General features: G+C 47.2%; 1 protein-coding gene across 4 annotated transcripts in view; it reads right to left on the bottom strand.

The window, feature by feature from the left end:
* PLEKHG4B (pleckstrin homology and RhoGEF domain containing G4B) overlaps positions 1-12,672 on the bottom strand; it is an 81,194-nt gene that overhangs the window by 15,605 nt on the left and 52,917 nt on the right. For all 4 annotated transcript variants that reach the window (XM_060634252.3, XM_060634254.3, XM_081795897.1 and 1 more), the window contains 6 exons: positions 11,814-11,907; positions 6,661-6,747; positions 4,580-4,696; positions 4,217-4,315; positions 3,412-3,554; positions 2,573-2,711 (listed from right to left, as the gene is read on the bottom strand). In XM_060634252.3, coding sequence (XP_060490235.3) covers positions 2,573-2,711; positions 3,412-3,554; positions 4,217-4,315; positions 4,580-4,696; positions 6,661-6,747; positions 11,814-11,907 — 679 coding nt within the window. The remainder of the gene's footprint in view (positions 1-2,572; positions 2,712-3,411; positions 3,555-4,216; positions 4,316-4,579; positions 4,697-6,660; positions 6,748-11,813; positions 11,908-12,672) is intronic.

Genomic DNA, 12,672 nt, shown 5'->3' with positions numbered 1-12,672 from the left:
TTGGGAGCTGTTCTCTACCAGCTGCAATATTTCTGACAATACTGCAGTCGTCCAAGGAGCAAACTACCAGCATGAGCCTGGTGCTTACTCTGCTCTTGCGTGTGTGTCCTCTGTTGTGTGCATGCCATCAGCCTGTTGTGGAAGGTCTAGTACCCCCACCGCTGCTGCGTGTTCTCAAGACAGAGCAGCTCCACGAGGCCAGGAATTTCTCTCCTTTTTCAAACCACAATTTGATCTATGTAGGAAAAACAAGGCTTTATTTTTAACCATGTGAAGGAGTCCAGCTCTGTGATCGTGGGGACACAGGAAGCAGCAGATGCCACTCAGGCACTGGCTCACCTGGTTCCGACAGCCCGCACACCCCATCCTGATGCACACAAGCGGTGCACCTTGAATAAATCAGAAGCAGCTGCATAGCAACGGAGGCCACGCCACAAGATCCGTGGCCCCTGCTTTTACACACACACTCCCTTCAGTCTGTGGATGGGAATCGACATGCTCTGGTTGAAGAGGGTTGACCACAAGTCTCCATGGCTCAGATTTGTAACTTTTTCATGGTTTATAAATGGAAATTAAGATCCACTGAAAAATAGATCCAGGGGTGCCTGGGTGGCTCAGTCAGTTAAGCGCCGTCTCAGGCGCAGGTCATGATCTCATGGTCTGTGCTGACAGCTCAGAGCCTGGAGCCTGCTTCCGATTCTATGTTTCCCTCCCTCTCTCTCTGCCCCTCCCCTGCTCATACTCTGTCTCTCTTTCTCTCTCAAAAATAAACATTAAAAAAAGAAAAAGGAAATCTTCTTTTAAAAAAAAAAAAAAAAAGGATCCAGAACTTTCCATTTTTAAACTTGTTACTATGCAAAAAAAAGAAATCTTCTTTAAAAAGAAAGAAAGAAAAAAAGGATCCAGAACTTTCCGTTTTTAAACTTGTTACTATGCAAAAAAAAAAAAATCTTCTTTAAAAAAAAAGAAAAAAGGATCCAGAACGTTCTGGTTTTAAACTTGTTACTATGCAAAAAACAGAAATCTTTTTTAAAAGAGAAAGAAAGATAAAAGGATCCAGAACTTTCCATTTTTAAACTTGTTACTATGAAAAAAAAAAAAAAAAAAAAAAGAAAGAAAAAGAAATCTTCTTTAAAAAAAAGAAAGAAAGAAAAATGAATCCAGAACTTTCGGTTTTGAAACTTGTTACTATGCTAACCATACCCTAGAATCCTCTTCAGGCTGGTGGCAGTAGGACCCTGAGGGGCTGCCTGTGGGAGCCGGAGGGGCTGATGGTGGCCCTGCCTGCACCACACAGCATCCCGTGGCAAGATCACTCATGAACAGTGAACACGTCGGGGGTTAAGACTTTATTTTCATGCATGTTCTCGTTAGATAGCAATGCCAAGGACACCTGGTTGTTAGGGGCCCAAGAAGAGGTTTTCACCAACGTGGTGACGGGCTGGATCCAAGGCCACATAACCGTACTTAGTGACACTGATGCACATGCAGAGAAGAGAGATCAGCACACACTCTTTGTGGACAGAGTCATATAGAGAAATGTCCAATCTGGGTTTTTACAAACACAAGCAGCATGAGAGCCCCTGGGCAGAAGAGTGGGAAATGATCAATGGAGCAGAGGCCCCTCAGGGACGGGATCCCACCTCCAACCTCATGAAAAATATTCTGGTTGGATGGAAGATGTAATTGGGAAAATTCAAACCATGAAAGTCTTATGATGGACTATATTAGTCATTCTGTGACCTTAAGGTAGCAAAAGCTATTTCAATCACAAGCAAAGTTGAGGGACAAGGACGAGCTGGGGAACACATTTGCCACATAATCGGAGGCTCAGTGTGAGTAATATGCCTAGTAGTAAAACTTCTGACCTGCAGGAATTGGCCAGTGCAGGGAAAAGCCATTTGTTAGAGAATAAGTAAAAATAACAATAAACAGATGAAGAAAGAGTTCACCTCTAGCATAAGAAACCCAAATGCAAACAAGGAGGAGGTACTTCTTTTCACTTCAGTGAGGAAGGGGTGCTCCAGGCTGCTGCTGAGAATCTAAATTGGGCAGGCTGTTTGCAGGACCATTTGGCAAATGTGTACAAACCTCAGACACTGTGGGCCCTGACCCAGCCGTCTCAAGCCGAGGAACCTGTCCACAGCAAACGATCACGAAGTGCGAAAATGCAGTCCCTGACGTATATGAGGAGAGCCGGAGCCACGGGAGGCCTCCACATGCCACTGTGCTTGCTGGGGGTTGAGCCTGGGGATGCCCTGCCAGTGGCCATCCCCCCAACCCTAACTGCCCCAAAGGGACACATGGGCCTCCAGCCATTCTTGGCCTTGCCTTACACTGACCGCTGGCTGTGCGTGGGCTCCTGTGTCACATTCACTTACATGGAAAGAGTGGCTGACAAAAGCACAAGGATTTAAGCAAGAATGTGTGCAGGCTTCTGAAAAGCTTTTACATGCATATGTACACGGAGAAAAGTCCGGATTATAACACACTGCACGCTAACATCGGTTATTTCAGGTGCAGGGTTTCAAAACGTTTTTCTCTTTTGGTTCCTCTGACTGAAAGCACTTACCTGCCCTTGTCCCTCCTGGAGCACCCTCGCTTCCCGCAGCCTCTCCAGCTCCTGCAGACACCTGTTGGAGGCAAGGACCACCTTGTGGACCTCTTCGTCTACTCGATCGTACAGCCTGGAGGCAACCTCGATGGCATCCCTGGAAGAGTGTCAGAGAGCAACCCGTGACCACTGGTTGTTCACAGGCAATCACCCAGCGAACGTGCTGCTGGTGACAACCTACAGCTGTGCTGACAGCTCAGAGCCTGGAGCCTGCTTCAGAATCTGTGTCCTCCTCACTCCCTGCCCCTCCTCCACTTGTGTTCCGTCTCTGTCTCTCAAAAATAAATAAACATTAAAAAAAAGGAAATCTTTAAAAAAAAAAAAGAAAAATGGATCCAGCATTTTCAGTTTTGAAACTTGTTACTATGCTAAACATACCCCAAGTTAAAGAGTCACAACCGCCCTCTTTGCATCCCTCGCATCTGACACAAACAATGCCCCAAGGAGGTCCACAGCCACAGCAGGAACAGGAACGAGCCCAGGAGCCACGAGTGCAGGTGCCTCCGAGGTGGTAGGGGTAGGGAAAAGCGAACGAGTGGCACCCCAGGACGGAGTCAGAGAAGCATTCGGTCAGGACTTCTGACTGCTGAATCCCCGAATCCCATTATGATGAGTTTTGCCCTCCACTTGAGCATTCCAAGGAACCTGCTACTTTTTCCTTAGAGGATACAAGTGTAGACAGGCTCCCGTCCAAAGAGTGCCTGCCAGAAGGAAGGAAGTTTGAACAGCTGGGAGACGCTGCGTGTGACAGAGACAGGCGTCACCCCTGGGACGCGCTGCCCCAGCAAGACACTCACCGGCAGTCTTGGCCGGCACCGTGCTGCTCCCTCCTCAGCCGCGCCAGCACAGTGCCACCCTCCAAGCGGAGGGCGACCAGCAGTGCGTCTTCCAGCACACATTTCATTGTCTCCTTGTGCTGGCTGATTAGGTCTGTGACCTCCTGCACGGGGTGGGAGAAGCATACATAGAACCGCCTCCTCCATGAGGAGCGTTGGAGTGTGACCCGCACTCCCGTGTTTATCAGTCAAGCCGAAAGCAGGGTGGGCTGGCCGTGCCCACACTTGACATCGGCCCCAGCAGGAAGGCAACGGAGTCCCAGATGCTCTCACCCAAGGATGGGTGAAACTTGGGGCAAGAGAAAGGAGGGAAGCTTGAAATTTGGCAGCAGGAGAGCCTGGCATTTGGACAGCGATGCACAGACCTCACCCACACACCCTGGAAACCCCAAGGCATCTCAGCCCCAGGTCTCTGGGCTGTTGAGGTCCTTCTGGACAGTCCACTTCTGTGTCCCAGTAGCAGTCACTCAGGTCTCGGTGGCACACCAACAAATATAGTGGTGTTGTTTCTCTTCTGGGCATGGTGGGATTTTTTTGGTCACAGTGGGGAGGAAGTGGGTTTTTTGGAAGTCTTTTGCTAAGTGAAAGGGATTTACAAATCAAAAAGGGTTTGAAAATCTCTGCTAAGAATGGTGGATTTGGCTAAGCCTCTATGTTCCTACCTGCCTACCTGTGAAATAAAATAAAATAATAAAATAAAATAATAAAATAAAATAAAGTAAAATAAAATAAAATAAAATAAAAAACAAAATACATGAGAACCTACCTGTGCTGTGCTTAGAGTCCTGTGGGTGTTTAGGGATCGGACTGAATTTTGCAGGAAAACAATGGCATCCTCACAGTTTGTGGTAAAGGGCTCCAGCTTCTACCGTGGCGGTAGAGGTAAGAGACAATAATACAGTTAGTGCCCACAGATGCACTGGGGTGCAGCACCCTCCCCACCCAGGGTTGGACTTCAGTGGCACTCCCAAGCCTGCCACAGTGTGGCTGTCCAACAGCCTGTGAATGGCAGCTGTGACAGGCGTGACACTCAGGGTGGGGACACCTGCTTCAGGTGTGAGTAAAAATATCTGCATGAGGAGAAGTCCTAGGACACTGGCAGGTACGGTGGCTGTAAGTTGCACCTTACCCTACGGAAGCAGATCCAGTCACTGTGGCTGTAGGGGAAAGAGCCATCGAGGTCTGCGGTCAGCTGGGAGCTGTCAACAAGTTTGTGCAAGGCCTTCAGGGAGCCCACCACCTCACACTGCCAAGGAGAAGTGTTTATTGGTTATGGCCACAGAGGCATCCATCGGAAAGACCACTGCGATGGCTCACTCCTGGGAGAACTACCACCAAGAGGGCTGAGAGGCAGGTTTAGGATCCAGTGCTGGTGGCATTAATGGGCTGCATGTGGTTGGGCATAGGAATGAAGGTGTGGAGAATGAAAGGAAAAGGCAGCAGAGAGAGTGATAGAAAGCTTCCAACTAAGACCAAAAAATGGAAAAATCGAAAAGAAAGAGAGGGCAAGATAACAGGGGAGATGGGAATGGGCAAGAGGAGGAAGAGATAGTGAGGAATCAGAGATGCGTCACTCTGAGAGGGCAGAGTTGGCCCTTCCCAGATGACTCTAGACAAAGTATAAGAACCACTGGAAAGCTCTGGAGGGTGAACAAAGCCAGACTTAGTGAGCAAGGCAACTGAAACGTGGATGAAGGGATCAGTGTGGGGTGAGCTCCCTGTTTGCATGGCTGTGGCCTGAAGGTGGGATGCCAACACATTGAGACTGGATTGACTAAGGCTCTGATAGAAAACAGGCATCTTTCTGGCCTGAAGATCCAGAAAATAGAGCTAGGGAGGAATGTGGACATTGAGTCCCACAAGGTGGAAAGCCAGGGAAAGGGAGCTCCAGTCATATGTAAACCCTACCCAGGACTCTGGCTGACCCTGAACCAAGTATGCATGGGAAAGACTCTGGGCAGCTGAAGGCAAAAAGAAATGAGCTGCACCTACACAGGGGGCAGTTTTCAGTTCAAGTGCAACCAAGTTAACAGCATACTAAAGGTTTGTAATAGAATCCAGAGTCAGTATATTGAACAATACTCAATAGAACATTCACATGTCCAGAATACAACGCAAAATTACTGGACGTATGAAGAAGCAGAAAAAATGTGACTTGTTCTCAAGGGCAATTACAATCAATAGAGGTCAACTCAGAAAAGACCTGGATGTTAGAATTATTAAAGAAGGACTTTAAAGCAGCAATTATGACTATGCTCAATGGTATAAAGGAAAAATGCTTGCAATTAATGAGACGATAGGAAATCTTAGCAGAGACAGAGCAAATGTATTTTAAAACCTACCAGAAATTTTATAGCTGAAAAATACAATATCTGAACTAAAAATTCATTGGATGGGCTTAACAGCTGAATGGAGGTGAATAGAGTATGGAGTTAGTGACCTTGAAGACAGATCAACAGAAACAATCTGATCTGAAGAAGAGAGAGAAAAAAATTGGGGGAAAAAAAAGATTCTCAAAAACCTATGGGGCAATATCAGTATGTGTAATTGAAATCCTAGAGCAAGAGGAGAGAACGAGGCAGAAAAGACATTTCAAGAAATAATGAATGAAAACTTCCTAAATTTGGTGATAGACATAAATTTAAAACTTCAAGTTTACCCAACCTAACAGGGTAAATATGAAGAAAACCATGCCTAATCACACTATAGTCAATTTGCTGAAAAGAAAGAGAAAATCTTGGAAGTAACCAAAGGAAAATGACACATACTCTATAGATGAACAATTATTTGAATTCCAACAAACTTTTCATCAGAAACTATGGATGCCGGAAGACAACAGAACGACACCTGTAAAGTGCTGGAAAAACAAACAAAAAACTACTGTCAGGCCAGAATCCCATACCTAGCAAAAAACCCTTCAAGGCATAATAAAGAGTTTTTAGATAAAAGAGAAAGAAGCAAGAAGAAAGAGGAGGGAAAACAAATGAGGTGGATAAGAAAAATTAGATTTTCACAAGTTTTCTGATATTTTGCTCTGTACGGCTCCTGCAAATAATTAGGGAATCACAGATGGGGTTTCAGGCTCTTATATGGATGCAGTCACAACTTACATGAAGCTTCCCATTTGTTTTATCTCATGTAGGTACTGTAATATTTACTTGTATGCATCACTCAGAGTCATATCTAATGCTGAGGGTCTGAAACTATTACCTGAATTATTCCATCCTTGTCAGGCCTAAATGCTGATTCTTTATTCATCAAGAACACAATACTATGAATTATGGGAGGAGCTGTGTTCTGAAATAAGAAAGAAATACTGATTAGCTTTGTAATTTTTTACTTCATTGAGTTTATAGAGTTGTCTAGGTTAGGTGGGTACTATTTCTTCCTTGGTACTTAGAATGCATAATATGTAATTGTGCCTTAAATGTAAGTTACTTGCTCTTATGAATTTTTAATGTAATCAAGTTTATTGGTTATAATTTACATATAATAAAATTCACCCTTTTAATGTAGAGTTCTCTGAATTTCGATATAACTTATAGTCACGTAATTACCACCACAGTCAAGATACACAACAGTTTAGCATCCCCCAAATTACCTTATCTCCTTTGTTGAGCCCACCAACCTCTGGCAGCTACTGATCTGTTTTCTATCTCAGTAAGTTTGTCTTTTTAGGATATCAAATACGTAGATTCAGATAGTATTGACTTCTTTCACTTACCACAATGCATCTGAGATGCATCCATGCTGTAGATGTCAGTAGTTCATTTCTTTCTACCGCGTAGTAGTATTCCATAGCATGCATTCACCCATTCACCAGCTGGAGGACATGTGGGTTATTTCCAGTTTGTGGCAATCATAAATAAAGCTACTATAAACTCCATGTGAACGTGAGTTTTCATTCCTCTTGGTAAATATCTAGCAGTAGGATTGTTGGGTCATATGATAAATGCATGTCTAACTTCTGAAGAAACCAGAGTGCCTGTGCCATTTTGCATTTCCATGAGCAACGCCAAGCCCTTGCTATTGCCAAGTTTTGTTGTGTGTGTGTGTGTGTGTGTGTGTGTGTGTGTGTGTGTGTGTGTTACCTCATTCTGGTTTTAAGTTGCATTTCTCCAATGACTGCTGATGTTAAACACATTTGTATGTGCTTATTTCCCATTCATATGTCTTCTTTGGTGAAGTGTGTTCAAATCTTTGCCTTTATTTCATTGGGTTGTTTGTCTTATTACTGGGTTTGGAGATTTTGTATATTCCAGATATACACAGATCAGAACTTTATCAGATCTGTTTTGCATTTTCTCCTGGCTTGCGGCTTGCATTTTCATTTTAGTAATGGTGACTTCTGAGGAAAAGTTTTCCATTTTGATGAAGTCCAACTTATCCTGTTTTTCTTTTAGGATCATGGTGTTGTCGTAGCTAAGAAATCTTTACCTGACCAAGGACACGAAGATTTTCTCCTGTTTCCTTCTGATGCTTTTGTAGTCTTAGATTGTACATGAAGATCTATGAGCCACGTGTAATTTTTTATATTGTATGAGGTATGTGTTGAGGATTTTTGTCTCTTTTGCATAGAGATGTCCAATTGTTCCAACCTTACTTGTTTTTTTTTTTTTTTTGATGTGTTTATGACTTTAAACAAACCTTTTCCGTTTCTGTTTGCTAGATTGTATTGAGGCCAGATTGTTCAGCAATGAAATTCTTTTATGTACATAGTGCTCCTTCACTCATATTCCCCAAAGCTTTACTTTTTAATAGTTTCTCATAGTGATAAACAGAGTTTACACTTTTTGTAATCTCCAATTTTGATCCGCTATTTTGACTGGATAGGCCTCAGAACTTACTGATATTTTTTATTTGTATCAGATTCATCTTATATATTTACATTTTTATGTGACTTCTTGTGGATGACATTCCATAAATATTTGTTGAGTGAATAAGCCATAGAAAAACCCATAGAAAAATATTCTTGCTTTTTTATTTCATGGTCATATTCTATTTCTCTCACGCAGTTTAGCTACAATTTTCAGTTATAAGGAATTAAAACTACAAACAGTTTTGCAAAGTGTTTTATATTTCTCATATATAACTCCTTGAGTGAATTTTTACTATTAGGATTTGTTGCTATTGCCAAGAAGTGAGAACACAATTAGTGCCTTAGGACAATTGTCGGTATCAGTTTGCAGAAGTTGTGCTGTGGATGGGGTAGGAATCAGCAATTGTTAGCATTTTCTTCTACCAAGAGAAGAAGAAATCATTAGTTACTTTTTGAAATGGAAAGCTTCTTATGGTATTTGAACTTTAATAATTAAAAAAAAGCTGAAGTATAGTTTCTTGAGGTAGTTTCTGTGAGAAAATTTAACTACCTCTGTATATAACTCAGAAATGAAATTGAGAATGGAAGCATAACCCTCAAACTCGAGCTTATGTTCATGCCTCTCACTCGGAGTACAAACCCTGCTGTTGTTGAGCCAAAGCCAGGGGGCTGGGAGGCCGACACCTGCCACAACGGGAAGCCTCCAGGCCTCAGGGCAGTCCAAATGCCAGCATCCAGACAACGGAAGAGAAGTTGATTTCCTGAAGTTCCTTACAAGATTTGCTTCTGATAAAAAGTTACAGACGCAGCAGAAGTTTCTCCAGGTTCTGCTTTGGGAGAACTGTGGGTGGAGGGGGCCATCTTGCTTGGGGCTCATTGTCCCGCTGTGGGACCCAAGTGGCACAGGACTTAAGGGAAGTCTGAACAAACAGAAACGTCGGGAAGGGGTGTGTTTACAAAGATAAAAGGTAAGCGGTTCTGGTCGACAGCTGAAGAGCTCTAGGCCTACAGGTGGGCCCTGCCTGGGTCTCACGCACAGCAGAACAAGCGGACGCTAAGCCTGTGCATCGGCAGGGAGGGCTCAGCCATCTCTGTTTGAGACCAGACACTTAAGTTGCAAGTTTTTATCGGGTGCCGAAGCAGCAGAACCGCCACAGTCCTGACTTCAGGAAATGCCCGCAGACGTTGCAGACTTGCGTCAGCATCTTCCTGGTCACGCAGCCCCGCTGTGCTCCAGGTCCCACACGCATCATGCATGTGACACAGCACGGCGAGGCGGCTGCGTGTGCAGCGTTCTTCCTAGGACTCAAGTAACCTCTCACAAGGCCAGTGCCATGCTGGGCGCACCACAGGGACATCCTGCGGGAGCGGAGATGGTGATACTGATCCCTCCGTACCAGCCCCACCCTGGGCACAGGGCCTCACCGTGCACCTGCCCGGGTGTGTGCCCACGATCCTGCCCTGGAATCCGTACCTCGGCTCTCAATACCGGTCCGGGAATGACAAGGCGCTATCAGAGTTCCCTGAGTCCCTTGCTGTGAAAGGTGCCCCAGCACAGCCCCCGCCGGCCTCACAGGGCTCTGGCCACAGGGTTCAGACTCGCCCCGCACGTGCCCCCCCCCCCCCCCGCCGGCGAAGAGCCAGAGGCTCCATCACCACCAGCTGGCCCGGGAGGGTGTTGTCCTGGGCCTGGCGGCAAGTTGCTGCTGGATTCCAGGCTTCCCCTGAAAACAAGTTTCAAGCCCTCCTCATCAAAAGCCGCCTCCAGGCAGTAAGGACAAAAGTGACCCGGATGAGCGGGGCTGGAAAAGGTCCGAGGAGGAGGAGCCCAGGGACCCGGCATATGAGAAGCAGGACCCCTTCCCCACGGCCACCCCTGGGGCTGAGGGTGGAGGACACTCTGAGGAGACAGCGCGGGCGGCAGGCGGGCGGAGGCCGAGAGACGCTCCCTCACGCTCCGGCTGGACTCCGCTGGCCGACTGGGCAGCGCCCACACCCCCTCATCAGGACGGTGAGCTGTTCCCACCGGCACAGGAAGCAGACAGACGCTTTCTAGGAATCCGGTCACAACTTCCGGTTGCAGCTTCAAACTCAGGTCAGCCACAGTGACATTGTAGTTTGGTTTTGAAGGCAAAACCAAAGAAAAGTTGTTTTTCTCCCCTGCTTTCACAAGTTGCAACGTATAGGGTCCTGAGGTGATTAACTGGTGTGAGGCATTCGCTCCTGAGGAGGGTGCGTCTCAGACACGCATAAAGCACACCCTACTGTCCACTCTGGTTGCCACGCCCAGGCCTCCAGATTAACACCCTCTTTCCGCAAAATCACAGGACGCCTAGGAAACCCTGTAGTCACCAACACGGCTGTTCGTCCTTTCAGCAGACCTTCCCTCAAAATGTTCGAAAAGCGGACATTCCCCTAACTTCCCAGAAGACTTCCAGCAACTTCTCAGTCTTTGTTCGTACACAAAATTGCACGTGGTTAAAAAAAAACAAAACAGAACCTCAAAGGGATTTCAAAGCCTTGAGCAGAACATGAGCATCAAGTTGGATTATATCCCGGATTCTGATTTTTGAGCCGAACAGTTGGTTGAAAGCAGGGGAAATGAGCTACAGGGATTATGTGCTTCCAAAGTGCCTCGTGGAAACTGAATTCTAGTACGTCAAACCTGTCACTCCGCGTTAGAGCTGCTGACTTGGGCTTTGAAGGAAGGCACTGTGCACCCTTCTGCTGAGAGCCCGCTTCTCCCACTGAAATGCAGTGAGCTCTGTTCTGAGAGCCAGCTCTTGCCCTGACCCGCACCTCTGGGTCGGCGGTTTCTTCCTCGGGAATCTGCTACTTCACTCGTGCATGCGACAGGGGTTGCACCACCGCCAGCACCCTGACCAGCCACGTCCTCTGCGGCTAACCTTCCCCGCTGCCGCGCTCCCACCTGGGCCTGGCCTCCCCCAGCCCCTGCCCCATGCATAGTCGGCCTGCCTGCCCCGGGCTCTCCTCTCCTTTCCCCACACACTGCTCTCTAGCTGACCCCGTGCACTTCCAGATGCGCCCCATCCTCTACCATGGAGTCCTTCCCGGGAAGAACTTCCATTCGACGTCCCCAGACTCAGGAATCTGGATAGAGCGGTGACCCGAGTCTGGCAGCGTCAGCAGAGACCCAACAGAGAGAACAGCTCTTAGCTGAGGGGGAAGGTGGGGCCCCAGACCCCGGCACAGTGCTTTGCACGTGACGCTGGATAGGAGCTGCTGTGGAGGGAAGGGGTCATGCCTGCACGGGCCGGTCCTGGCTGGCCCTCTTTTAAGGTCTGCGGTGGTGACCCCAGGAGGTGGGCAGGAAACTCCTACCTGGTAACTGCCCGACCTCGAGGGAGCACACTGTTGATGGATACAGGAGTGGGCTCTTGGCTGCTTTCGGTGTCTACACTCAGGATGCTCACCTCATCCTGAGATTCATACTCAGCTGCTCCTGGGTCATGAGGGCGCCCCTTGTGGCCCACGCAGCCTTGAGATGCTAAGCCCCCCAAGGACAGGAGTTGCCCTGACTCACCTGAAGTCCTGCCAGGGCCCGGGAGAGAGCAGGCGTGGCCGGACCCTTGCGAGCGTCCACCAGAATGACCAGCCCCAGCTCCCGCACCTCCTTCCTGGAGAGAGAAAGACCGTGTTAACCATTGCAGGTGAAATCTCTTCCAAAATGAGCTTCTTCATCTCTCAGGAAGATAACATCCTTGCCTAGATGCCCCTGGCTCTACAAGTTCAAGATTCTTGACACATGTCTATACTTTCGGAGGAATCAAGCTGCTTGCTGGGTGGAGAAAGGGCAGTGGAGCCCATTGGGGTGGGTCAGTCCTGTCCGATAGCCTCTCCAGGCAAGTGGAGCTGGCCGCATGTTTGCATCTCCTGGAGTTGCTTTCTCTCCCCACCACCCTCCCCCGGAGCTTTGATTGTTTGTTCAGGCTTTAATACGACATGGAATTCACTCTGATGGTGTGAACAAGGATCAGGCCGTTCTCAAGAGCAGTCATTTGGCTCATCACACTTTCAGAGCTAAAGTGGGACAGCAGAACATCCTCTAAAGCTGAAAATACTGCCAGGTGCTTTTCACAACCCCACTTAAAAGCTCTGGGGTGCCTGGGAGGCTCAGTTGGTTGAGTGTCTGACTATTGACTTTGGTTAGGTCATTATCCCAAGGTTGTGGGATTGAGCCCCACATCGGGCTCAATGCTGAGCATGGAGCTTAAGATTCCCTCTGCCTCCCTTCTCACCCTGCTCGTACACTTTTTCTCTAAAACAAAACAAAAACAAAAAAGGGGACACCTGGGTGGCTCAGTTGGTTAAGTGTTGACTGCAACTCAGGTCATGATCTCCTGGTTTGTGGGTTCGAGCCCCACGTCGGGCTCTGTGCTGAC

This window comes from Panthera onca, chromosome A1 (assembly GCF_046562875.1).
Source record: "Panthera onca isolate mPanOnc1 chromosome A1, mPanOnc1 haplotype 2, whole genome shotgun sequence".
Lineage (NCBI taxonomy): Eukaryota > Metazoa > Chordata > Mammalia > Carnivora > Felidae > Panthera > Panthera onca.
This window is presented reverse-complemented; position numbering and strand designations above follow the sequence as displayed.